Here is a 26,954-nt window from a genome sequence, read left to right as displayed (position 1 = left end):
TCTGCACTGTAAAAATCCTCCGTGCGTCACCTAGTCATCCCTCCTTCCCCACTAACCTCTGGCAACCACTGATCTTTTTATTGGCTCCACAGTTTTGCCTCTTCCAGAATGTCATGCAGTTGGAATCATACAGTATGTAACCTTTTCAGATTGGCTTTTTTCACTTAGTAATATGAGTTTATGAGTTTAAGGTTGTCTTATGTCCTTTGTTTTTTTTTTTGGTCATATGTCTTTTCATGGCTTGATAGCTCATTTCTTTTTAGTGCTGAGTAATATTCCTTGTCTGGATGTACAACAGTTTACCTACTGAAGGACATTTTTTTTTTTTTTTTTTTTTGGCCGTGCTGAGCGGCTTGTGGGATTTTAGTTCCCCAACCAGGGATTGAACTGAGGCCCTCGGCAGTGAGAGTGTGGAGTCCTAACCACTGGACCACCAGGGAATTCCCCTGAAGGACATTTTGGTTGCTTCCAAGTTTGGTAAGTATGAATAAAGCTGCTATAAACATCCATGTGCAGGTTTTTGTGTGGAAGTAAGTTTTCAACTCTTTTGGGTGAATACCAAGGAGTGTGATCACTGAATCATATGATAAGTATATGTTTAGTTTTGTGAAAAATCACCAAACTGTCTTCCAAAGTAGCCCTCCAGAATGTTCTGTGTTCCCACCAGCACTGACTGAGAGTTCCTGTTGCTCCACATCCTCACCAGCATTTGTTGTTGTCAATGTATTGGATTTTGGCCATTCTAATAGGTGTGTTGTGGTATCTCACTGTTGTTTTAATTTGCAATTCTCTAAGGACGTATGATGTTGAACATCTTTTGATATTCTTATTTGCCATTTGTATATCTTCTTTGGTGAGGTGTCTGTTCAGATCTTTTGCCCATTTTTAATTGCGTTGTTGGTTTTCTTTATTTTTTTTTAACTTATTTATTTTATTTTTGGCTGTGTTGGGTCTTTGTTGCTGCGCACGGGCTTTTCTCTGGTTGCGGCGAATGGGGCTACTCTTCGTTGTGGTGCACAGTCTTCTCATTGTGGTGGCTTCTCTTGTTGTGGAGCACAGGCTCTACACGCGAGGGCTTCAGTAGTTGTGGCACACGGGCTCTAGAGTGCAGGCTCAGTAGTTTCGGTGCACGGGCTTAGTTGCTCTGTGGAATGTGGGATCTTCCCAGACCAGGGCTTGAACCTGTGTCCCCTGCATTGGCAGGCGGATTCTTTTTTTTTTTTTTTTGCGGTACGCGGGCCTCTCACTGTTGTGGCCTCTCCCGTCGTGGAGCACAGGCTCTGGACGCGCAGGCTCAGCGGCCATGGCTCACGGGCCCAGCTGCTCTGCGGGAAGTGGGATCTTCCCAGACCAGGGCACGAACCCATGTTCCCTGCATCGGCAGGCAGACTCTCAACCACTGCACCACCAGGGAAGCCCATGGCAGGCGGATTCTTAACCACTGTACCACCAAGGAAGCCCTGGTTTTCTTATTGTTGAGTTTTAAGTGTTCTTTGTATATTTTGGGTAACAGTCGTTTATCAGATATGTCTTTTGCAGATATTTTCTCCTAGTCTGTGGCTTGTCTTCTTATTCTCCTGATGACCAGTCGATTTTTGACAAGAGTGCCAAAACGACTCAATGAGGCAAAGAATAGTCTGGAACAACAGGGTATCCTCATGCAAATAAATGAAGTTGGACCCCTACCTCACATGACATACAAAAATTAACTCAAAATTGACCAAAGACCTAAATGTAAGAGCTGAAACTATAAAAATGCTGTTGGGACTTTGTTAAATTAACATTTGTTAAGTGGAGCCCTGAGGGTGTTGGGTAAGGAATCTCTGATCAACAAAAGACCAGGAAGGAATTGAGAGAGAAGTTTGTTACAGGTTCTGGAAGAAGTACACCATACACTGTGAGGGGCCACACCAGGAGGCTAAGGCATAGTGCAGGCAGAAAGCATGGCAGGACCTGGGGGACAGGCTTTTATTAGGGTCTGCAGGTAGAGTGCTTTGGGGTTTCCAGGCTGAGTCTGGATTGGTCAGTTCAAAGCAAATAGAGTGGGGTTCTGGCAAGCTTATCTGAGGATCACACAAGGGGCCATTCCTGGGAGGTGGGAGAGAATGCTTATCAGGAGGACAATTGAGGAATTCATATCAGGAACTTACATTATTTACCTGTGAGTCTGTAGGCTGTTATCTAGGGCATGCACTCTTGGGAGGGGTTAATATCAGTTCAAGACCCCAGCAGGCTGCATGGCCACACAAAATGGGTCCCAAGACAACAATGTTATCTAGTAGTTTAGCTAAACTCTAAACAACCTCTTACAAGAAAACATAGGAGTAACTCTTTGTGACTGTAGATTAGGCAATGGTTTTGTAGGCAGGTAGGGTAGGAGGTCCCTGAAGGAAGAGAACCAGACATAATTTCTTGACATAACCAGATTAACTGGAACCTAAGGAATGACGGTGTTGACTTTTTCTGACCCTCGTGATCCAATCAGCTAGAGCCTGGACTCTGTCAACCTTTGCCACAATTCTAGGCTGAATTCTCCTCTGCTCAAGCCCCTTCACGAACATGTATGCACCCTCAGCTTAAGTCATCCTCAATTTTGCTGGTCAGAGAGACTCTGCTTTGGGAAATAACCCTGGTGTTCTCCTTACTTGCTGCAAGTAATAAATCCTTCCTTCTCCAGCTCTTTGACTTGGTGTTGTCTTTTGTTAGATATCCACCAAGGGGCGAATGCAGTTTTCAGATAACGGTTTCACAAACATGACACCTAAAGTTCAAGCAACCTAAGAAAAATATAGATGAGTTGGAATTCATCAAAATTAAAAACTGGGGACTTCCCTGGGGTCCAGCTAAGACTCAGCGCTTCCACTGCAGGGGGCGCAGGTTTGATCCCTGGTTGGGGAACTAAGATCCCGCATGCTGCACGGTGCAGCCAAAAAAATAAATAAATAAAAACAAAATAAAAAACTTTTGTGTTCAATGGATACCACCAAGAAAGTTAAAAGAGGGAATTCCCTGGTGGTCCAGTGGTTAGGACTCGGCGCTTTCACTGCTGTGGCCACGGTTCAATCCCTGGTCAGGGAACGAAGATCCTGCAAGCTGCGTGGCTCAGCCAAAAAAAAAGAAGAAAAAAAAAAAAAGGAAAAGATTAAAATCCACAGAACAGGAAAAATTTTGCAAATCATATATCTGATAAGGGGATTGTATCTAGAATATATAAAGAACTCTCACAACTCAACAACAAAATGATAAATAGCCCAATTTAAAAATGCACGAAGGATCTGAATAGACATTTCTTCAAAGAAGACATACAAATGTCCAATAAGCACATGGAAAGATTCTTAACATCATTAGTCTTTAGGGAAATGCAAACCAAAACCACAGTGCGATGCATCCCCTAGGATGGCTGTTGTCAAAAAGTCAGATAATAATAAGTGTTGAAGATAATGTGGAATAATTGGAACCCTCGTACACTGCTGGTAGGAATGGTAAGTTGGTGCAGCTGCTTTGGAAAATCACTGGCCAGTGGTTAAGACTCCGCGTTTCCAATGCAGGCGGCACGGGTCAGGGTAGGATCCCACGTGTCCCGCAGTGCAGCCAAAAAAAAAAAAAAAAAAAGAATAAAGTGGTGATACCACCCAAACAAATCTTGAAAACATTATGCTAAGTGAAAGAAGCCAGTTACAAAAGACCAAATGTTGTCTGATTTTATTTGTATGAATAGGCAAATCTATAGAGACAAAGAGTAGATTAATGGTTTCCAGAGGGTTGGGGGGTGGGGTATGGGAAGTGACTGCTAACAGGTACAGGGTTTCTTTCTGGGGTGATTAAATGTTCTGAAATTAGATAGTGGTGATGGTTGCACAATTACGTGGATACAAAAAAAACCCACGGAACTGTACATTTTAAGCTGGTGAGTATTATGGTATGTGAATCAAGTTGTCATAAAAATAAAAGATTAAAGGACTTCCCTGGTGGTCCAGTGGTTAAGACTCTGCACTCCCAATGCAGGGGGCCCGGGTTCGATCCCTGGTCAGGGAACTAGATCCCGCATGCCGCAACTAAAGATCCTGCATGCCGCAATGAAGATCCCGTGTGCCACAACCAAGACCTGGTGCAGCCAAATAAATAAATAAAAATAATAAATATTTAAAAACTAAATAAATTAAAGATAAAGCACCAAACTGCAAGAAAGAATTCCAGGGACAGGAAGGGCTGAGTGGCCAGAGAGAGATGAAGCCTCTGGTTGGTACACAGAGGAACAGACTAAGAAGTTGGGAGACCATTGTTTTCCCCTAAACTGGCCCCTTCTGCATTGCTTGACTCAGGTAAAGGCCATTACTCTCCCAACTACTCTTAGTCACTGAGACTATGTACCTACCATATGTGACTCAGATGTCCCTACGTCCTTTTGCCTCCTGGAGCTCCCCTTTCTGTTAGCATCCGAACGACGTGGCTCAAATAGCTCCTTTATCTCAGGTATCCAGGCCCTCCCCAGCTTCCAGGAGCTTTTTTGGGGGGAAGCGGTTGAGGCAAAAGAAATCTTACATTTTTCCCATGTCATCGCTATCTTTTCCTCCACTCTTGTCTGTCTCCTGCAGCTTTTGTCCTCTCTTGTCTACATGCTAGCAGCCCCCTCCCCCAGTCTGCTATTCTCCCCAGGGCCAAATTTAGCCCAAATTCCACCGTTCAAAGTCCACCAGCATGTTGTTGCATATTACCTTTACAAAATGACCCCCATTACTCCTCACCATGAGCTGGTTTCTCAGCTCTTCCTTCTTTTTTTTTCTTTTTTCTTTTTGGCTGAACCTCTCAGCTTGCGGATCTTAGTTCCCAGACCAGGGATAGAACCCATGTCCCCTGCAATGGAAGCATGGAGTCCTAGCCACTGGACCACCAGGTGGCGGTCTCTCTTCCTTCTTTATGTCCCCCGTCCCTGGCAATGACACTCATGTCTGTCCCCACCTGTTCCAGTCCTTACCAGGGGTGCATTCTCTCCCCAATTTCCTGTCGGCCCCTCTGCCCAAGGCTGACCCCGGTTCCTTGCACCGATCCTGTTGGACCTCCCTGGGAAGAGGAGGGCTTCTGGTTTTCCCTAGCTAGCTGCCCAACCCTTCTAACGCCCTGACCGCACTCTGAAATCTGCCAGAGCAAGGGAGGAGCGGAGCTGAAGTTAGTCCCACTGAATCCATGGTGGTGGTGTGTGTTGCTTAAACCCAGACGGTTTGATCTGCTACTATGTACATTACCCCAGGCCTCTGTTGACCTAGCAGTGGTAGGCAGGGTAAGAAATCTGCATTTTGCATCTACATTTTTAAATTTATTTACTTTAAATTAGCATATAATGTATGTTTATAAATTATTATAAGTAATTTGTATTTATTTATATTCTCTTTATTTAACCCCTTTTTGGTCCTCCCTTCTCCACGAAGATTCCAGCTCATTCAGGTTGTGCTTAGAAGAGCCAAGAAGGGGCTCTTCTCTGTGGTGTAAACACAGATTCTCTCATGAACCAGCAGCAGGAGTGGGGGGATCTTGGGAAGGTGGTGAACTGAGGATATCAGTCCCCCTTCCGGGAACCTGGGAATTTCTGTGTCCTTTCGCCAAGGTCTGTGGGTGCGTAGTTCTCTGGCCTCCTGCAATAACCACATGTGGAGTCTCCTGCCCCATCCTCCCCCTAAAAATGGCCAAGCCAACCCGCCTCTGCTGCCAGCTGGCTCCCCAGCCCCCCAAAAGCCAGGCCCCCCGGTCTGGCTGAGTTCAGCCATCTTCCTCACTGCCATTCTCGGATCTCCCTGTCCCCCGCCTGCCTTGCCCACCCACCCTGCTTGGCTGCTTGTAAAACTCGCGATACTTTGAGACCCACACATTAGTCCCATTTCCTGAAGGCGGAACTACCCTCCTCAGCTTCACAGCACCTCCTTCCGGGAGTCTATCATGTGGTTGCCACAACGTGCTCTGGCGCGAGTCGGGGGTACTGAGGTCTGCACCAGTAACAGGCTGCTAACCGAATAGTCTTTCCAGGTATCTGCCAAGTCCGCAAAGCCCTTTCAGTTACCAGCCCTGTCCCTTCTCACACCCCGGGCAGCTCTGCAGGAAGACCGCATTTTACAGACAAACTATGGAGCCTCCCTCACCCGCAGCGACCAGGTGTCAGCCCGCAGCTTCCAGCCAATGCAGCACGAGACCTTCCGGTCGCCTTTTCCCGCCCAAAGTGATGACCAATCAAAAGCGAGTTCGCCCGTTAAGGAAACGGCCAATCGCCATTGGGGTCCTGGCCTGGGGTCCGCCCCCAAAGTGGTCGGAGCCAATGGCAGTTGCGTGGCTGGCGAGCCAATCAGGACACAGCGTGTGGTGCGGCGGGTCGGCAGTTGGGCGCGTGGCGTCGGACTGAGAGGAAGTTGGGTTGTAGTGAAGCCAGGTGGTGACCGCCATGGTACGGAGTGGAGGGGCCTGGGGGACGGGCCAGGACGGGCGGCAGGACCGTGGGGGACGGGCCTGGGTGGGCAGCAGGACCTTGGGGGACGGCCCTGGACCGACGGTGAGGCCTTGGGGAACGGGCCTGAACTGGCGGTGGGGCCTTGGGGGATGGGCCTGGACCTGCTGAGGGGCCCCGGGGACAGGCCTCGACGGGTGGAGGGGCCTGGGGGATGGGCCCAGGTGACGCGGGAGTGTCCGGAATGTGCATGTCAGGGGCAGGCGCGGGGTCACTCTGCAGATGCAGTAAGCAGCCCCTGCCCTCGCTCTTCCAGACTCTTCCTTCTCGAGGCAACGGTCCAGGGTTGCTCTTGAGCTCTGTCATTTGTCTCAGCTGTGCTGTGAGCTCACGAGGGCACTTACAGAAATAGGCCTTTAAATAAGAGTGAGAGAAGACTGTATATGCTGAAAAAGTTGCTTCCTCCATTAGATAGGGTTGTGAGTTGTTTGGCCGCTCCACGTGGCATGCAGCATCTTGGTTCCCCCACCAGGGATTGAACCCGTGCCCCTTGCATTGAGAACTCAAGAGTCTTAACCACTGGACTGGAAGGGAATTCCCTCTCCCTTCCTCTCTTTTTTTTAAGCAAAACTAAGCAAACAGGAATAGGTAGGCTTATATCCCCCCTTTCTCGCGCCTTGTTTTTTCATTGTGCAAACAGTCCGGCTCCCTCCGTGTCAGCATGCAAAGACCTGCGTCCTTGTTTACTGCCATGTAGTATTCCAGGGTGTTGTTCTGCGTCTTCAGCCTGTTCTGAGTCGCTGGACATGTGGATGTTTTCCAGTCTTTTATGCACGGAGTTGCAATGAGGAATCTGTGCCTGCAGTTTCCACTGGTGTAGGTGTATATGGGATACCACAAGTGAATGGTATATAGTTTCAGATTCCGTTCCATCAGCAACACACATAGGAGAATTCCTGTTTTCCTACATCAGGGTAGGCTTCTGCCTTTAATTTGTTCATTTTTATGTCCTCAGGTCATAGGGATCTAGTTAATTGTTGAATTAATTACATTAATATTTTGCACACCAATGGAACTCAGCCAACACCTCTGTCATTGTGCACATCTAAAACCTTTATGTGGAGAGAGGCTGGAATGACCCCTGACAGGGCTTTACCTGGCCTGGTTCACGTCTTGCTTGTTCCCAGTTAATTGAGGCTGATGTCATCCCAGCCTCTGTGTTCTCTTCTCATCACTGTGGTAGCTTCCAAACTCTATTAAGAGTACTAGATAATAACTACATAATAACTCACACTAACGTCTGCATTATCCCTTTGCAAAAGTTGGTTTTGAGGCTTCTCTTATTGGTTATTGAACAGCATGACATCAAGCTGCTCAAATTTTTTTTTTTTTGTAGAGGTGATTTATTACAAGTATAAAGAAAAGGTATCTGCTATTACCTGACAGGTAAAAGGAAGCTTCAGGATTAGAAGAAATTTGTGCATTTCATCATTTTTTAGGAGCTGTTATTTTTAGCAAAGCCTTTGTCTTAAATAAGAAAAATACCATGGTTAATACTTTTAGAAGAGCTGTTCAGCCGTTGTTTGTTGGTATAACAGGGTCTTCTCAAGTTGAAATGCCTAAGTTCACAGTACTTAGTTTAACCAACTAAATTAGGAAACGTCTAGTGAGGGGGAGGTGGTGATGAATTGGTGTGAAGATAACCTAAACGAAATTACACTGATCTTTGGGAAAATGTTGTCCATTACAGATGCCTTTCCTTTGTGTTAGAACGGTTTGTGTCTCAAGGTGAATTTAATGGGAATTCCAGCAGTAGAAATTTTGTTTTAAATCCTACTTTATGCATCCTAGAGCCTCATCACAAAGTTGAGTACCTTTTGGAGAATCTACCCAGCCTCATAAGGGTAAATTTTTTCTGGCTCAGTATTGCAGTTTGGTTGGAATCAGAATTAGACTATCAGCTATGATTTGGCCCCTTGTCTTTCAAGGATAAGACTAGAAGCTGAATTTCTAGGCTTCCAGACCATCACTCTTAAGGGCTAGGAGATTATAAATCTGGGATGTGATCGTAATTGTATGATGAGAAGATAATACCCGTGTTTAGAATTATCTGTCTCATGATGTGGCCATTTTGATGGCCTATTTTCTCTTCCTTCAGGTTATCTCCTTTTTTTTTTTTTTTTTTGACTGCACCCGACACGGCTTGCGGGATCTTAGTTCCCCAACCAAGGATTGAACCTGTGTCCCCTGCAGTGGAAGTGCCGAGTCCTAACCTCTGGACCACCAGGGAATTCCCCAAGTTATCTCCTTTTGAATGAGCTTCAGTAGTGTGTGTAAGGAGTTTATCCATTTCATCAGTGTTGTTGAATTCATAATATTCATTTATCCCTTTAATATCCTAGTAGTTATAGCCTCTTTTTTGTTCCTGATACTGGTAATTTGTGTCTTCTCTTTTTCTGGGTCAATTTGGCCAGGGGCTTATCAATTTGATTGTTCAGCTCAAAGAACCAGATTTTGGTTTCATTGACTTTTCTCTCTTTTTATTTTCCTGTTTTCTGTTTAGTTTATTTCTGCTAGTTATTAATTGCTTTTTTCTGCATAATTTGGATATTTGCTCTTTTTCTAGTTTCTTAAGGTGGAAGCTTAGGTCATTTAATTTGAAATTTTTGAACAAACTTTTGTGTCTAAGTTCATGAGGGATATTGGTCTGTGGTTTCCTTACAGTGACTATCTTTGTGTTTTTTAAAATTTATTTTTATTATTTATTTATTTATTTTTGACTGCGTTGGGTCTTGCTGCACACGGATTTTCTCTAGAAGCGGTGAGCGTGGGCTACTCTTTGTTGTGGTGCACGGGCTTCTCATTGTGGTGGCTTCTCTTGTGGAGCACGGGCTCTAGGTATGCAGGCTTCAGTAGTTGTAGCATGGGGGCTCAGTAGTTGTGGCTGACGGGTTTACTTGCTCCGAGGCATGTGGAATCTTCCCAGACCAGGGCTTGAACCTGTGTTCCCTACATTGGTAGGCAGATTATTAACCACTGTGCCACCAGGGAAGTCCAGTGTCTTTGGTTTTTGTATCAGGGTAATGCTGGCCTCAGGGAATGAGTTGGGAAGTGTTTCTTTCTCTTCCATTTGCGAGAACAGTTTGCAGGGGGGAAGAAATTTTCCTCTTCTGGGTTCTTCTCATTGGTCTAATAATCTGATGACAGAAGACAGATTAACGTGAGAAAAACAAATTTAATTTTGTACATATGGAAGTCCTATAAGTATAGGATCTAAGAATTGACCAAAGCAGGCTGTTTATATACCTTTTTAGACAAAGAATCAGTAATTTATGAAGATTTGAGGAAAGAAAGGGGTTTTTGCTTGGGCTAGCAAGTTAATGAAGAAGTAACAAAGTTTGTTTATGCAGCTTTCTCAGCCTTAAATTCCCTATCTCCAGGGATCATGATGCCTCCCCATGGGAGCTTTGTTTCCTGCTTTCAGGGGAGCAAAGGGTCAGAGTGTTCTTCTTGTACCAGCTGATTCTCAAGTAACTTTTTTTTTTTGTAAAGTTTTGTTTATTCATTTATTTTTGGCTGCATTGGGTCTTCGTTGCTGCTCACAGGCTTTCTCTAGTTGCAGTGAGCAGGGCTACTCTTCGTTGCGGTGCGTGGGCTTCTTATTGTGGTGGCTTCTCTTGTTGCGGAGCACGGGCTCTAGGTGCACGGCTTCAGTAGTTGTGGCATGCGGGCTCAGTAGTTGTGGCTCGTGGGCTCTAGAGTGCAGGCTCAGTAGTTGTGGCACACGGGCTTAGTTGCTCTGCGGCATGTGGGATCTTCCCAGACTGGGGCTTGAACCCGTGCTCCCTGCATTGGCAGGCAGATTCTTAACCACTGCACCACCAGGGAGGTCCCTCAAGTAACTTTAATTCAAAGTAATCAATATGCCACCAGTATATTTTGGGGTGGCGTGCCCTGAGCTCCATCAAGTTTTATAGGTCATTGATTTTATGCCTTTATACACATACATGTTACCCTCTGAGTCCTATTTTAGCTGCATCCCACAAATTTTGATATGTCATGTTTTCATTTTTATTCCATTCAAAATACTTTCTAATTTCCCTTGTTATTCGTTTCTAAATATTTGGGGATTTTTCAGATACCTTTGTGTTACTGGATTTGTAATTTAGTTCAAATATTTAGAAAACATATTTTGTATTATTTGAATATGTTGTGTTAATCAAGACCTTTATTAAGAAGTGCTTGGGGGAAAAGAAGAAAAAAAAGTGCGTGGGGAATTCTCTGGCAGTCCAGTGATTAGTAGTCCACACTTCCACTGCAGGGGCACAGGTTTGATCCCTGGTCAGGAAACTAAGATTCTGCGTGCCGAGTAGCATGGCCAAAAAAAAAAAAAAAAAAAAAAGTGTTTGCAGTTTGTTGAGTTTTTGAAAATAGCAAGTTGTAAACTTTTAATACAAATTAAAAATGAGGTTCCTAAAAACTCAAGTTGCCCAGATATGAAACAATTTAAGAACCTTTAAATATATATTGAGAAAAGCCAGGCTTTAAGAAAAACCAGGTTTGTCATTATCCAAAAGAGATGTCTTTAAGTAAAAGCCCATGCTGCATAGATAATGCAGATGGTGCTAGTGATCTGGCCAAGCACTTAAGGTCTTCAGCTTCCATCTTTTGTTCATTTCTTTTTATTTATTTATTTATTTATTTATGGCTGTGTTGGGTCTTGGTTGCTCCGCGTGGACTTTCTCTAGTTGTGGCGAGCGGCGGCTGCTCTTCATTGAGGTGTGCAGGCTTCTCATTGCGGTGTCTTCTCTTGTGGAGCACAGGCTCTAGGCATGCAGGCTTCAGTAGTTGTGGCATGTGGGCTTCAGCAGTTGTGGCTCGCGGGCACTAGAGCGCAGGCTTAGTAGTTTTGGCACATGAGCTTAGTTGCTCCGCAGCATGTGGGATCTTCCTGGATCAGGGATCGAACCCGTGTCCCCTTCATTGGCAGGCGGATTCTTAACCACAGCGCCACCAGGGAAGTCCCGTTTCATTTCTTATTGCTGCAATTTCATGTTCATTCTTGTTGGATGACTAAACCAGATGTCGGTAGAGATGGTTAGTGGGCTTTTACCCAGCCCACCCTGCTCACTCAGTTTATCCCAGTCTGCCTTCAAGTGCTGCTACACCACTTCACAACAATATATCAATACCTCCATTTCCCCCTTCTTGGCCTTTATGCTATTGAGTTGTTTTTTTTAAAATAAACTTATTTATTTATTTATTTTTGGCTGTGTTGGGTCTTCGTTGCTGCGCGCAGTCTTTCTCTAGTTGTGACGAGTGGGGGATTCTCTTCGTTGTGGTGCGTGGCCTTCTCATTGCGGTAGCTTCTCTTGTTTCGGGGCTCGGGCTCTAGGGGCGTGGGCTTCAGTAGTTGTGGCATGCGGGCTCAATAGTTGTGGCTTGCGGGCTCTAGAGTGCAGGCTCAGTAGTTGTGGCGCACGGGCTTAGTTGCTCTGCGGCGTGTGGGATCCTCTTGGACCAGGGCTTGAACCCGTGTCCCCTGCATTGGCAGGCGGATTCTTTTTTTTTTTTTTTTTTGCGGTACGCGGGCCTCTCACTGTTGTGGCCTCTCCCGTTGCGGAGCACAGGCTCCGGACGCACAGGCTCAGTGGCCATGGCCCATGGGCCCAGCCGCTCCGCGGCATGTGGGATCTTCCTGGACCGGGGCACGAACCTGTGTCCCCTGCATCGGCTGGCGGACACTCAACCACTGCGCCACCAGGGAAGTCCTATGCTATTGTTTGTTGTATGTTACTTCTATATGAGTTGTAAACCCCACAATAATAAATCTTTATTTTTGCTTTATTGTTCAATTATTTTTTTTTCAGTTTTTAACTTTATAGCATTACCTTAAATGTGTAAAGAGTTAATCTTATCACACTACACATGGCTGAATTTATTAAAGATAAAAATCACAAATGAGGGCTTCCCTGGTGGCGCAGTGGTTGAGAGTCCGCCTGCCGATGCAGGGGACACGGGTTCGTGCCCCAGTCCGGGAAGATCCCACATGCCGCGGAGCGTCTGGGCCCTGTGAGCCATGGCCGCTGAGCCTGTGCATCCGGAGCCTGTGCTCCGCAACAGGAGAGGCCACAACAGTAAGAGGCCTGCGTACCACAAAAAGAAAAAAAAAAAATCACAAATGAGTGACACAGTTACTTGCTACATATTCTTCCCATTACAACGGACAGGTTCATTAATCATACAGTGTATTTTATTATTAGAAGCTATAAAGGAGATCAAATCTCTAGTAATTTTTCTCCTTCTCTTTGATTAGTGTGTTGTTTCAGTGTGCAGATAAAATATAGTGTTAGTCACCAAGAGTCTCATGAGACTTTCGTTTTTCCAGTAAGAATACCTTTGTTTATTTGCAATGTAAAAATTCCCTATATCATTCTCTAGATCATGCATCATTTTCCATTTATTTGGTCATCAGATCAGGTAAAAAGTCTGTGTGCACCAATTTGCAGAAGTGGTCATCCAGAAGTAAGTGCTGGGCTCAATTATATTTTTAAAATATGGTATAAAGTCTTTTATATTTGCCCACATATTTAGCAGTTTTGTCATTCTTCAGTCCAATTTTGCAGTTACAATTTTCCATCTAGTATGATTTTCCTTCTTCCTGGAGAAATTCCTTTACCATTTTTTTTTTGTAGTGGTGACTACTACTCTCAGCTAATGATTAATTCTCTCAGCTTTTGAATGCCTGAAAACGTCTTCATTTTGCCTTTTATTTTAGTTCTGTTGAGGTATAATTGACAAAGTATTCACTGAAAGTGTATAATTTGACAAGGTTTAATATTTATTAACATCTTGATTATCCATGAAATCATCACCTCAATCAAGATAATGAACATATGCATCACCCCCCACAATTACCTGGCACCCCTTTGTAAATCCTCCCTTCTGCCTCACCCCCTTTCCCTCCCCCACTAATCCACATTTCTGTATTTTCTAGGATTTTATATGAATGGGCTCATTGAGTTAATTTGTTGTTGTTTGGATTCTTTCACTCACTATAATTATTTTGAGATTCACCCATGTTGTTGCAACACAGTTCATTTTTATTGCTGAGTATCTCCTTTTTTGTGTGTGGTAAACTACACATGACAAAAGTTACCATTTTAACCATTTTTAAGTGTATAATTCAGTAGCATTAAGTACATTTACATGCTGTATAACCATCAGCACTATTTCCAGAACTTTTTCATCATTCTCAAATGTTCTTAGTATATAATCTGCTGGGGAGTTTTTGTTTTTTAGTTTTTATACAATATTTTAAAATAAATTTATTTATTGATTTACTTATGGCTGTGTTGGGTCTTCGTTGCTGTGCACGGGCTTTCTGTCATTGGGTTGAGCCGGGGCTACTCTTCGTTGAGGTGCGCGGGCTTCTCATTGTCGTGGCTTCTCTGGTTGCGGAGCATGGGCTCTAGGCACATGGGCTCAGTAGTTGTGGCTCACGGGCTCTAGAGCGCAGGCTCAGTGGTTGTAGTGCACTGGGCTTAGTTGTTCCGCGGCATGTGGGATCTTCCCAGACCAGGGCTTGAACCCATGTCCCCTGCATTGGCAGGCAGATTCTTAACCACTGTGCCACCAGGGAAAGCCCTTTTATACAATTTTTAAAGTACACTTTTCATTTATAGTTACTACAAACTATTTATAATCAGTTGTTAATCTCATCCAGTGTGTTTTTCATTTCAGACATTGTCTTTTTTTATCATTAGCAATTTGAGTTAGGTCTTTTTTATATCAAACATGTCTCTCCTTATCATGCTCATTTTTTCTTGTACTTTCCTGAGCATGTAGATATATAATAGTTATTTTAATGTCCTTGTTTACTAATTCTATCATCTGTCATTTCTGGGTCTGTTTTTATTGATTGCTTTTTCTCTTCATATGGTAATATTGTCTGACTTTTCTAGGTTTTATTTTTTAATTTTCTGGTGTATATGGTAAGTTTAGATTGGATACCAGACATGAATTTTACATTATTGGGTGTTAGATTTTTTTGGCTGTTCTTTCAACTGTTTCTAGGCTTTTGGGAGGTTGCTATTAGTATACCTGGGAACAATTTGATCCTTTTGAGGCTTGCTTTTCAGCTTTCTTAAGTGGATTCAGACCAGCCTTTAGGGTTGGCCTCACTTGGCCCCACTACTGAGGACTCCACCCAGTGCTCTGTGAGTTAGGATGTCTTTCTGCCATGGCAGGTGTGAGCTCAGGGGTCCCTCCCCACCTGTGCTGAGCAGCCCACAGTGGGGACTCGGGACCCCCCTGCTGATCTCCCTGAGCTCTCTCCATGCAGCTGTCTCTCCTCCAGATAGAAAGCCAGCACCAGGCTTTCTAGCTGCCTTGACCTCTCTCAACACAGGATTCTCTCTGCTCACCTCAGGGAGATCCCTGGGTTTCTCCTCTCTCAGCTGCAGCCTGGACGGTCCCCAGCAGCCTTCTGGGGCATCTGTAGGGCTTGCCTTGTTTCCGTGCTCTAAGGAATCACTTGCTGTCTTCTGCTGCCTATTGTCTAATGACTGAAAAGTGTTACTTCATGTTTTTTTTCTAAGCCATTGCTAATATCAGGTTGGTAAATACAGCCTTAGGTGGAAATAAAATGGCTTGACTGCTTATTTGTATAAATTTTTTTTAATTAATTAATTTTATTTTTGGCTGCATTGGGTCTTTGTTGCTGCATGCAGGCTTTTCTCTAGTTGTGGCGAGCGGGGGCTGCTCTTCGTTGCGGTGTGTGGGCTTCTCATTGCGGTGGCCTCTCTTGTTGCGGAGCACGGGCTCTAGGTGCACGGGCTTCAGTAGTTGTGGCACACGGGCTCAGTAGTTGTGGCTCACGGGCTCTAGAGCACAGGCTCAGTAGTTGTGGCGCACGGGCTTAGTTGCTCCGCGGCATGTGGGATCTTCCCAGACCAGGGCTTGAACCCGTGTCCCCTGCATTGGCAGGCGGATTCTTAACCACTGCGCCACCAGGGAAGGCCTTATAAAAATTTTTAACGTTTTTTATTGATTGCTGGGAAGATGTTTTATTTACTTGTTTATTTATTTATTTGGTTATGCTGGGTCTTAGTTGTGGCAGGCAGGCTCCTTAGTGGCGGCTCGCCGGCTCCTTAGTTGTGGCAGGCGGGCTCCTTAGGTGTGGTATGCGAACTCTTAGTTGTGGCATGCATGTGGGTTCTAGTTCTCTGGCCAGGGATCAAACCCGGGCCCCCTGCATTGGGAGTGTGGAGTCTTAACTGCTGTGCCACCAGGGAAGTCTCGCTGGGAAGATGTTTATAATGGCTGTATGCCTTTTCACAGTTCAAGTGTGTCTCCATCCATGCTCAGACATAAAATGACCATTGGAAGCTCATGGGACAATAATGTCTGATAAGACGTTAAGAAACCAAAAGATTTTAGAGATATTAATTTAAGACGTTGGGTCTCATTTGCGTGCCACATAGTGACAACTGCCTTGAAGCTGAGGGGCCTCACGTGTATATTCTCGTTCCCAGCGTGAGTGCATCTCTATCCACGTGGGGCAGGCGGGGGTCCAGATCGGCAATGCCTGCTGGGAGCTCTACTGCCTTGAACATGGAATTCAGCCCGACGGCCAGATGCCAAGTGACAAAACCATCGGCGGTGGGGATGACTCGTTCAACACGTTCTTCAGTGAGACTGGGGCTGGCAAGCATGTGCCCAGAGCCGTGTTCGTGGACCTGGAGCCCACCGTGGTCGGTAGGTACCCTTAGACTTAGAAGGGGAAGCACAGAACCTTTGCTGGGTTCCTCCAGATCAGAAGCCCGAGGTAGTTTCCAAGGGGAGCTGCCAGGAGAGAGCACCTTTCAGTGGTGGCCACCCAGGAGAGAACAGAATGTCACCTTGGAGCCCGTGAGACCCAGGCCACAGAGGGCGCCCGGCAAAAGTCACGCTGATGTCTAGTATGTCAGGGCCATTTCAGCAACACCCCGGGTGTAGCTGTGGGTGTGAACAAAACATGCACGCGCAGAACCGCCTGTGCGGTGTGAGCATTCCCTCGCCTTTGGGAACTGGCCACACTGGCATTTGTTCCTCGGGTTGACTGGACCTTCCCGGAGCCATAAACAGCAGATAAGGCATGTGTATCACACGGAGACCTTTTCTGTGAGACGCTGACGCTGCTGGCCTGCGAGGCACAGCACGTGCCTGTAGAATTGAAGGTTTCCCCGGACCTGGCCATCCCGGTGAGTCAGCGACCGTCCTTAGAGTCTCGGGCACGCTGTCCTCTCTGCAGATGAAGTGCGCACGGGGACCTACAGGCAGCTCTTCCACCCGGAGCAGCTGATCACCGGGAAGGAGGACGCGGCCAATAACTACGCCAGAGGCCATTACACCATCGGCAAGGAGATCGTCGATCTGGTCCTGGACCGGATCCGCAAACTGGTGAGAAGGGCCCTGGGAAGGCCTCCTGGACAGGAGGGGAGGCCCGGGATCTCCCCGGGACATCACTTTGGCAAAACCCAGCAGAACCATGAGTGCAGGGTCTTCCTTTCCGGTGTGGCCGCAGTGCGTCCACGTCTGTAACTGCTAAGTGTGATGCGTGTTCCCTGTGGATGGGTTGAACCCGTATAGTGAACCTGCAGAGGAAGAGTGTGCCGTGACCGGGGCCTGTGGGGGCCCGTGGGGGTAGTGGCACGGCTCATGCGGGCGTGGCCTCACGGCCTCTGCTCTCCCGCAGGCGGACCTGTGCACGGGCCTGCAGGGCTTCCTCATCTTCCACAGCTTCGGGGGCGGCACCGGCTCGGGCTTTGCGTCTCTGCTCATGGAGCGGCTCTCGGTGGACTACGGCAAGAAGTCCAAGCTGGAGTTCGCCATCTACCCGGCCCCCCAGGTGTCTACAGCTGTGGTGGAGCCCTACAACTCCATCCTGACCACGCACACGACCCTGGAGCACTCGGACTGTGCCTTCATGGTGGACAACGAGGCCATCTATGACATCTGCCGGCGCAACCTGGACATCGAGCGGCCCACGTACACCAACCTTAACCGTCTGATCGGGCAGATCGTGTCCTCCATCACGGCCTCCCTGCGCTTTGATGGCGCCCTCAACGTGGACCTGACGGAGTTCCAGACCAACCTGGTGCCCTACCCCCGTATCCACTTCCCCCTGGCCACGTACGCCCCAGTCATCTCGGCCGAGAAGGCCTACCATGAGCAGCTGTCCGTGGCCGAGATCACCAACGCCTGCTTCGAGCCGGCCAACCAGATGGTCAAGTGTGACCCTCGCCACGGCAAGTACATGGCCTGCTGCATGCTGTACAGGGGGGACGTGGTCCCCAAAGACGTCAATGCGGCCATCGCCACCATCAAGACCAAGCGCACCATCCAGTTTGTGGACTGGTGCCCGACTGGGTTCAAGGTAGGCTGGGCGGTAGCGCGTGTTTATCTTCCGCCTGCGGCAGATCCTGGGACGGGGTGCTGCCCCTTTGTGGAGGGTACCCTGATGCAGGGAAGCCAGGCTGGGTCATGGATTAGTAAGTTGGGGGACAGTTCTCATTCCTTCACTGGTGTCTCTAGAACTTCCTTCCTGAGTCATCACGTGATACAGCTCTGTGAGTGTATTTTTTACAGAAATTATCTGGAGGAGTTCTTGGGTGGAAAACATAGATTGATTTAGAAATAAGGTGTTTTTTCTTATAGTATTTTTTCTTAGAATATAAATGTAGGAATTTTCTGGGCATTTTCGTAATTTATGGGGATATTTGAACTTGGGGCACTACTGTAAACTGACTGTTGTCTCTGAATTCCACTTGATTCCATCGGCATGTAAAAATTAACATCCAATTTAAGTGTCGTATGGAACGTTTGATTTACAGCACTGTCATGAATCCTTCTGTGGAGAAGTGGAGATTGGGGAGCCTATACAGTGTGTCCTGGGTTGTCCTTAGACCCATCTTGCTCCGACCTTCCACTGGACACAGGACAGAAACCTTGCTCCTTACTTGATTCCCAACCTTCCCTCTGGGAATGGAACTGTGCTTCCCTGAGCCCTGCTCTTAGGGCCTCCGCTGGCTCAGACCCTCGCTGCTGCGGTGGGTTCTTACCTAGGAGTCTGGGTTTCTTCCTCTGGTCCAGGGCTCAGCACAGCTGGCCGACCCATCACCTGGTTTTGTTAATGGTTTCATGTGAGCACAGCCGTCCCCACTCATTGGCTTATTGCTGTGGCAGCTCTTGTGCTGCAAAGACAGGGTTGAGTATCTGTGACAGAGCCCCTGTGGCTCAGCAGCCTAGAACGTGTGCTGTAGCCCCCTTGACAGACCCTGTATCTCCTGCCAAAACCTCTGGTCATGTGATCCCTGGTCTGAAGCTTGGACTGCCTCTCCCTTGGTCCCAGTGCTGGGATCTCGTTCCCTCCCTCTTACTAAGCGTTCATGTGGGCCACGTCCATGGCAGTGGTCACACAGCGTCAGGGACCTCTGACAGTGTGCTTGTCACTCTGCTATGTGTACACTGTTTGTTGGGAAAGCAGGGGGTGTGACCTGCCCTCGTGATTCTGCCACAGTTGTGTTCTCTGAATCTGCCTGGGTGGAAAAGGCTCAGCTACAGACATTAATCCCTATCTTGTTGAACCCTCTGGAGAAAATAACATATGAAGAATCCCAAGCAGTGTCCCTTCTTAGAGGGAAGATAGTCCTATCACCTGGGTACCTATCACATGTCACAGTTGCTGGGACACAGCCCCTCCAGCAGCTTGGGTGTGAGCCAGGGTGGCAGGCTCTGGGGCTCCTCTTTCCTTGTCTGGAAACCAGAACCCTGCTTTCCTGGCACCTTGCCTGGCACACAGCTGGGCCCAGAGTACAGGGTGGCCCCAGCCTCCCTGGGTCACCAGTGGGCACCTCCATGCCTTCTGTTTCCACAAACGCAGCCACCATTCCTGGATTGACGGAAGCTTCACGCAGTGCCTTCTCCCCTTCTTTGGCAGGTGGGCATCAATTACCAGCCCCCCACGGTGGTCCCAGGGGGAGACCTGGCCAAGGTGCAGCGGGCCGTGTGCATGCTGAGCAACACCACGGCCATCGCCGAGGCCTGGGCCCGCCTGGACCATAAGTTCGACCTCATGTATGCCAAGCGCGCCTTTGTGCACTGGTATGTGGGGGAGGGCATGGAGGAGGGCGAGTTCTCGGAGGCCCGGGAGGACCTGGCAGCGCTGGAGAAAGATTACGAAGAGGTGGGCGTGGACTCGGTGGAAGCGGAGGCCGAGGAAGGGGAAGAGTACTGAACGGGAGGGAGCGGCTAGTGGCCCCCTGTACCCCGCCAACTGTCATGTTACAGATATTTACCTACAGTTTCTGAATTAAACCTCTGTCTCTTGTGCTCACCTGGAACACGCTCATCTGTCCACAGGAGCAGGGAGGACCCCTCTGCTGGGCCATGTGGACGGCTGTCCAGCTGCTTGGGCTGCGCTGCTGGGGTGGGTGGACCTACATCTGTAAGGAGCCTCTGCTTGTGTGACGTGACCCAAGGGCAAAAAGTCAGTGTTTCCAATCCAAGGTTTTAAAACAAATAGTTCTAGGAAAACTGAGTTAGGTTTTTCAATTGAATTTGCCATTTTTCAGGCTTCTTTATTGACGGGACAAGTGGACTAAGGTATAAAAGCTTAGAATTGGAGTTTGAAAACCTGAGGTCCATGTAAACCTGTAAAACTGGGGCAAATGTGGAAGGTCAAGACATTTTGGGGGAAAGGGTTTTACTGGATTCTCTGTGGCATGCATGACCCACAGAGGGTTAAAAGCTCTAGGTCACAGCCCTTCTGTGCTCAAACCCCTGCTGCACCTGAGTGCCCTGGGAGGGCCTCAGTGAAAAGGCAGAAGACCTGGTAATATGCACATTTTCTCACAGGCTCAAAAATGAGGTCTGGGAGGTGGGGTCACTGGTTGAAGTCACTTGGTTGGTTCAGCTGAAGCATGACGAGGACCAGCACACAGAACTAATTCTAAATCTCTGTGCCTTAATATATTCAAAAGGTAACAGAAGACATCTTGAACAGACCCTCAGGTTTTCAAAGAGGTTTATTACCAACAGGAGGAGCAGCCTGTCTGAGAGGCTGGCAGCCTGCGGTGGGCCCGTGCAAATCCTCTTGCTCAGGTGTTGCTCCGCGTGGGGCTCTTCCCCGGCCCGCCCACCTTGGGCAGCCTGGTGGCGCTGGGCTGGCGGGGCATCCTCTGGCTGGATCCTTCCCGGACACCGCGTTCTAGCAGCGTCGGGCCTCCGCCAAGGGCACCGCTGCCTTTGTTTCTCCCTGAGCAGACACAGAACACAGGTGTTAGCAACCTGGCAGAGGCCACCTCGCAACACCTATTGTCTGTGTCCCGAGAGCAGTGCCAGGGGCAGCTCGGCGTGTCGACCCCCAGCGACTGCCCTCCCCGCCAGACATGGTGACGCAGAAAGCGCGTTAGTCAGGCTTCTGGATTTGGATCTTGGAAGCTCTTCCTCATACATTTTCCTCCCTCTCCCCTCAGTGTTCTACAAATATTCAGGTTCACTGGGTCCTATGACTGGGCTCCTGCTGAGGACGCGCCCTGTCCATGGGGCGGTCACGCTCAGGTGCAGAGCACAGCTCTGGCCGCTCCCCCACTGGTAACCTGCCAGATTTAGCCTGTCTTCTGCCCACAGCCAGGAAGGTCTGCAGTCATGCCTGGGCCAGTGCCTGTGGCATCAGCAACAGAGAGGACCCCAGGGGACAAGCGTGCCTGGGTCACAGTCCCTCCCCGCTGGGCCTGCCTCAACCTGGGCTCTCCTTCGGCCCGCAGCTCTGACCCCCAGCCTCCATCCCGGTTTAGTCCAACAGCCTGCAGTGGGGAACCGGGGGCTCTTGGACAGAAGACATGACAGTTTCCTAGGGGCTTGTTAAGTTGTTTCTGCTCACCGGCTGTCACTTGGGCAAGGAGAGGGACCTGCATTTGAGACTCAAGTCCGTGCTCTAATCCTCACACCTAGCTTCTCCCCAGGACTCCTGCAGGGATAGGATGGCCCTTCTCAAGACACTTCCTGGGAAAGTTCTTCCTCAGAGAGCAGGAGGTCTGTGCTGCCTGGCACGGGGGGTGGGTTGCAGTGGCATCAGCTTGGAACCCTGAAAGCTTGGGTTTTCCTGGCGTTGCTTCTCCCTGAGAGCCCATGTGTACTCGATTTGACAGAAGTGTAGTAGTAACGGGTTCCCCAGTGCCGGATGGAGTAGACAGGAACATGTGGTAGGGTGAAGCTGGGCCAACTCTGTCCCAGTGACTCCCGGAGACAGAAGCAAAAACATCACCCCTCATCTCTGGTACAAATGCTAATCTTCTGGTCCCCACTGACTGACCCTGTGAGTACATGGGCCCCACCACTCTGCAGGGTTTCCCAATGTGCCAGTGCCCTGCTCAGGCCATGCTTCCCCCTCCCCACCAAGGCTGAGCCAGGCCAAATCAGGTCCGTGGAGCCCGTGGCTTAGCCCCCGGTGCCGGGTGCTCCCAAAGCACAGCTCAGGCGCAGCTCCACCGCAAGCAGCAGGGCGGGTCCCAGCTGCAGGCCTCACTTTGAAGCCAGCTTTGCTTTTGCTTGCACATGTGTGAGTTTCCTCTCCCCCTCAGTGTAATGACCAGGGCCCCTCTGGACACTCAAGGATGAGAGGAAACTAGAAAAGAGCAAGTAATGTTCATCTTTAAATTTGACGAGGCCGATAAACCCTGGAAGTAAGAAACCAATGTAACTTTGAGTCATAGAAGGTGTCAAAGAAAACTATTTTAAGGATGAAAATAGCCCATTTATCCAGCTCAGTGTGATTCTTAGAACCCTAAAGGAATCACATGCTTTGGGCATTCGTGGGGAGACCCACTCAGGCCTCATTTTACACGCGGCTGTGGAGGTCAAGAAGGTTTGCAGAGCCCAGTGGACCCAGCAAGGGGCATCTGGGAGCTCGTCAGGCCTGCTCCAGCTCCCTCCTGACAGGGTTATTAGGGTCCGATGGAATGCAGTGAGGACTGGGGCTGAGCCAAGGGTGACCACAAGCTGCGGTGGGGGTGGTGGGGACATGCTCCCAGGCCTGGTTCCTGTGGGGCCCTCTTAAGGGTCAAAGACAGATAAGGGTGTCTGTTAAAAACAGTCCGGTTTACCCTCCTACCCCTGAAACCAGCTGTGGCCACTCAGTGTTGGATGCCCCCTAATGAAGCAAATGCCCCAAATTCACCTGCCCATTGCTACCCCTGATTCAGGGGGGGGCCCTGAAGTTGGAGAACCACCCAGACCCGGTAGGACCCACTCTGCCATTGACCTTTGGAGTGGCCCCCGGGATCCCTGATCACCCACCCTGAGAGCTCTGCCGCAGAGCTGGGCAGGAACGAGAATTATAGAAAGCCCCAGAGCGCTTTCTCCTGGGTGGTGGGCGCACCCCCTTATGGAGTCACAGACCAGATGGCTGCCGAGGCCAAATGTCAGTGACCGGCTGTGAGCCAACACTGAAGGCATGTTGTGTGCGGAGGGGTGGGGGGACGGGTGGGTTAGAAATGAGAGGGAAAGAATACACCACAGCCCTGCTATCTGCAAGGCCAGCTGGCGGGGTCTGGTGGCCAGGATGAGCGGGCGGCCAGGGGTGTGCAGAGCACACAGCAGGGGCTTGATCGGTGCTTCCAGAACAGATACAGACAGAACAATGCACAACACGGACTGCACGTGTGCGCTTTAACCCTTAACTCAGCCCACACTTCTGGGGAGGTGATCCCTACATGGACATGCCTGTGACTCCTCCAGGCACACGGCCCGATGCCGTGTTGGGGAGAAGCTCGGCGTGAGTGCTCTGCAGCTGTGCTGCCCCCAGAGATGGACTGCGAGCCACCTGCGTGGTCTTTAGCTTTTTTAAGAGCCATGTTAAAAAGTAAAAGAAACAGGAAATTGACTTAAATGTTTCAATTAACCCAAACATCCAGTATGTCATTTTAGCGGGTAATCAGTATAAAAGTTATCTGTGAGGTGTCCATTCCTTTCTGGTGCCAACGCTCGGGTACCTGTCCTCATGGCTCCACACACCAGACTCCACCTTATGCTTTCTAGGGGGGACATCTTTTTATAGAATGTGTGGTTTCCCTAAACTTCAACAGCACACAACTGAACCTAACTCCACGTCCTTACGAAGACAAGCCTAACCCCCCAGAGCTCTCAGGACAGAAATGGTGAGCCTGACAGGCCCCACAGGGCACCTGGATGGCCAGGAACCCAGAGAGCGAAGCCCTTGAGTGGGGCTCCAGCCCTTGGTCTGGGTCAATCTCACTCCGATTCTGAGGGAAACCTAAGGCCAGCTGGCTCCAACGTTCCCAAACCCCCACCACCAGCCTAGACCACCAAGGTCCCCCATTGCTTACTCTGTGACAATGCTCCTTATTTTCTCTACCCAGATCCTGCCATTAACCAGGTGACCAGAGATCTGTGTGGAGAGATGCTTTGACATGCAGCCTCAGAGATCTGTCTCATTGGTGGCCTCTGCCTCTCGGCCTCAGTGTACTCCTGGCACGGCCCTTTATCTGCCCTCTACCTCCACTGGGCATCTCCCCAAGGCCTCAGTGCCCTTGTACCCTGGCTGGTGGCCGCCCAGCCCAGCAGGACCTATGGCCTGAGCACTCAAGGGGAAACGACCCTGTGGGGCCCAGTGCCCCATGCCTCTCCAGTCCCTGGCCCGGGGCTTCCTCCCCACCTCCCATCCCTCTATGCAGTGCTCCCAGCCCCGCACCCCAACACACCCTTGACTGCACCCTCTCCCTCCCTCCCCCCCACACCCTAGCTCAGCCCCCTCCCAGGGGATGCAGCAGCGCACAGGACTCTGCAGCTGGTGCGAGGGCCCTGCCCCCAGCTTGTTTAACTCCTGCTACTCCAGCAAGGCCGGTGCTGTCCTTCGAGACTGGACGCCCGTCACTGTCGGTATGTCTAGCCACTGGACAGACAGCGTGTCCACCCTGCAGCCCCACTGTGCCCTCAGCACTGAGAGCAGGCCTGGCACTGAGCAAGGGAGGGAGTGGCAAAACCCTCCAGTGAGGGGATCTCTCTCCTTTAGTCCCCACGCTCCTCAGGCCCCCTGTCCAAGCTCCAGGCACTCCTGGAACAGCAAGGTGGGTGATGCAGGGAGGGGCACGTGGGAGGGTGCAGCTAGAGCTCCCATGGCATTTCACACTCTAACACACCAGCCTCATCGTGCCTGGCAGTGCCTGAAAGGCACCCCCAGCTCAGAAACCAGGCAGTTGAGGGGACCCATGGTCTGATCCTCCAGGCAACCAGTCCAGGTGGGTGATGGCATCTTAGAGGCCCAGGTGCCTGTCACACCTCAGGCTTTGCTCTCCACAGCACACCACGCTGTCCCTTCCCCGCCCCTTGGGTGTCCTCCTCTGGGCTGGGGGCAGCTCTACAGAGCGCAAGTCTCACCAGCAGAGTTAGCCTTTGGGGACGGGGTGTGGGCCTGTCCTGTGAGCGCTGCACTTGTCTCTAGTGAGCGGAGCTGTGAAATCACGCCCTCAGTCCCTAAGCTGCGGGGCTGGGATGGCTCACTGGGTCCTGCCCTTGCAGCTCAAAGCTGCTCTGGCTTTCTGGGGGCCACAGCAGTTACCACGGAAACAGGAGAGAGTACCAACCCCCAGAGATAAACCAATAAACGCAACCTGCAAAAGGAGAGAACAGGCAGCAAGAGAACCGGAGGGAACCGGGGGGCCCCGGAGAAAGAGGCGAGTGCGAGGCAGCTGGGCCGTGGAGCAGAACTGGAGAGGCCGCAGGCTGCAGGGCCGAGGAAAAGGAGGGCCTTGCGGGGGGGGTACAGTTCTCGGCAGAGAGAAAGGAGGCTGCTGGAGGTCAGAGAGAGACACAAAGAGAGCAGACAGCGTGCATCAGTGAGGAGGCCTGCACTCCAGTGCCCAGGGCCTCTCAGGACGGGGTCACAGGCGCCCAGGGCCCAGGCACACCCACCCACAGGGCCCAGCTGCCCTCCGCCCCAACGTCAGCCCCTTCTCAGGATGTTTCTGGCTAAGGAGCCAGCCTGGAGGTTCTGCTGCATTTCAGAGGGTTTCTGGGATGGGGAGCAGAAGTAACACCCGAAGCGGATTAGAGCTCCATCATGACACCCTGGTCACCAGCACCTGCTCATCCCCCAGCCATGACCCTCCAGACTGAGGAGGCCCCTCAGGCCTCTGTACCCTGCCAGCCATGGCTTCCAGGCTGCGCCCACTCACAGCCCAAGGATGGAAGCTTCGCTGTCCAGATTCCTGGGTAGGACCTGGGCCGGGTGGGGTGCCAACAAGGGCACGCAGGAAAGCCTCTGCCCGCCCTGCTCCCTGAGGACTTCCGCAGAGGCTATACAGGCCATGAGGACAGGAACCAAAGCTGCCTTGTTCCCATGTTTGCGAGATAAAAACGTTCAGAGTAGAGATGGGGAGGAACTGGGGTCGCAAAAGTCCCAGACGAGGTCTAGCCTGCCTGGGTCTCCCACCCTGTGTCCTCCCGATCTGGAAGTGCACCCTCAAAGGTGGCAGCAAAGTCGAAGCTAGGGACGGGAGCCCAAGGGGCCAGACCTTGGATGGGCCCAGCCTGTCCTGGGACAAGAGGAACAGAAAGGCCTGCACTCACGGCCAAGCCCGCGCGGTGCCAGGCGCTGCTCCCCTTCCGCCCCCGTCCCCCTCCCCGCCGCCCAGGCCCGGCTCTGACCTCGGGTCTCAGGCACGCTCGGCGTGGGCAGGGGCGCCGCCGCGGGGTCCTGGGGCTCGCTCGCCAGCCTCTGCCCGGCGCACATGGACTTGAGCATCTGGAAGACTGCGAGGGGCGCCACGTTTAGCTTCAGCAAGTCCACCAGGATCCTGGCGAGAACACACGCTGCGGCAGTGAGCCCTACTCGCCCGGTCCGGCCGTCCCCGGGGACCCCGACTCCCCCAGGACCCTGCCTCCGCCGGGCGCTCACTTGAACACGTCGGGGTCCATGGCGCCGCCCGCCGCCTGCGCCAGGTCGAACAGCTCCATCTCCTCGGCGCTCAGCACCTTCTTCCGCCGCAGCGCCAGCTTCTGCAGGGCCGCCTCCAGCCCCGGTGGCGGCCCCGGCCCGGGCCCCGCGCCCGGCGCCGCCATCTGCGGACCGCAGAGGGTGTGCGCCGCTGGGTCCGGTTCCCGCTCCGCCCGGCCCCGCCCGGTCCGGCCCGCCGCGCCCCCTACCGGCCCGCCGCGCGCCCCTCTCCCCGCAGCGCCCACGCCATCCGGCGCTCAGACCCGGGCCCGGGCGGCTGCAGGCGTGCGTAAGACCGGGCCCTTGGAGACGGAGCTTCCCCGCGCGCTAGCCGAGGTGGCGGCACCCAGTACAGCGCGGGCATTCTGTGGGCGCTCAATAAATGCCCATCGGGGCCAGAGCGTAACTGTTCCGCGCCGACTCCCCGGCAGGGGGCGCACCTCGAAGCCCTAACGCATCGACACGTCTTCGCGCACGCGCGCTCCTTACGGCGGATTTCCCCGCTGCGCACGCGCGTTCCGAGGC

At 50.6% G+C, this 26,954-nt stretch overlaps 2 protein-coding genes and 1 non-coding gene across 6 annotated transcripts; 2 read left to right on the top strand and 1 right to left on the bottom strand.

The window, feature by feature from the left end:
• The first annotated feature begins 339 nt into the window (after window positions 1-339).
• On the top strand, window positions 340-19,791 carry LOC101290059 (tubulin alpha-3 chain). Of its 2 annotated transcripts, XM_049697599.1 has the most exons (5): window positions 340-477; window positions 15,967-16,189; window positions 16,725-16,873; window positions 17,169-17,849; window positions 19,413-19,791. In XM_049697599.1, the coding sequence occupies exons 2-5, from the start codon at window positions 16,069-16,071 to the stop codon at window positions 19,707-19,709; spliced, it is 1,248 nt and encodes a 415-aa protein (XP_049553556.1). In that variant the 5' UTR covers window positions 340-477; window positions 15,967-16,068; the 3' UTR covers window positions 19,710-19,791. The 2 variants fall into 2 exon arrangements, with proteins under 2 accessions (XP_049553556.1, XP_004276063.1); XM_004276015.4 differs by lacking the exon at window positions 340-477 and having other exon boundaries at window positions 15,961-16,189.
• Window positions 3,963-4,035, top strand: TRNAG-CCC (transfer RNA glycine (anticodon CCC)). The gene has a single exon. It is a non-coding gene; the product is annotated as a tRNA-Gly (tRNA).
• A 222-nt stretch (window positions 19,792-20,013) lies between the features above and the next one.
• Window positions 20,014-26,865, bottom strand: MZT2B (mitotic spindle organizing protein 2B). 3 transcript variants are annotated; one of them, XM_033439600.2, is made up of 4 exons: window positions 26,391-26,865; window positions 26,141-26,289; window positions 25,105-25,284; window positions 20,482-20,729 (listed from the first exon to the last, which is right to left on the bottom strand). In XM_033439600.2, exons 1-4 carry the CDS (start codon window positions 26,552-26,554, stop codon window positions 20,572-20,574), a joined length of 651 nt encoding a protein of 216 aa, XP_033295491.1. In that variant the 5' UTR covers window positions 26,555-26,865; the 3' UTR covers window positions 20,482-20,571. The 3 variants fall into 3 exon arrangements, with proteins under 3 accessions (XP_049553561.1, XP_033295491.1, XP_004276062.1); XM_004276014.4 differs by lacking the exon at window positions 25,105-25,284; XM_049697604.1 differs by lacking the exons at window positions 25,105-25,284; window positions 26,141-26,289 and having other exon boundaries at window positions 20,014-20,729.
• Between the last annotated feature and the right edge of the window lie 89 nt (window positions 26,866-26,954).

The sequence above is a fragment of the Orcinus orca genome, chromosome 15 (assembly GCF_937001465.1).
Source record: "Orcinus orca chromosome 15, mOrcOrc1.1, whole genome shotgun sequence".
NCBI classification, from domain to species: domain Eukaryota; kingdom Metazoa; phylum Chordata; class Mammalia; order Artiodactyla; family Delphinidae; genus Orcinus; species Orcinus orca.
The sequence above is the reverse complement of the archived record's forward strand: the minus strand, read 5'-3'. Positions and strand labels throughout refer to the sequence as shown.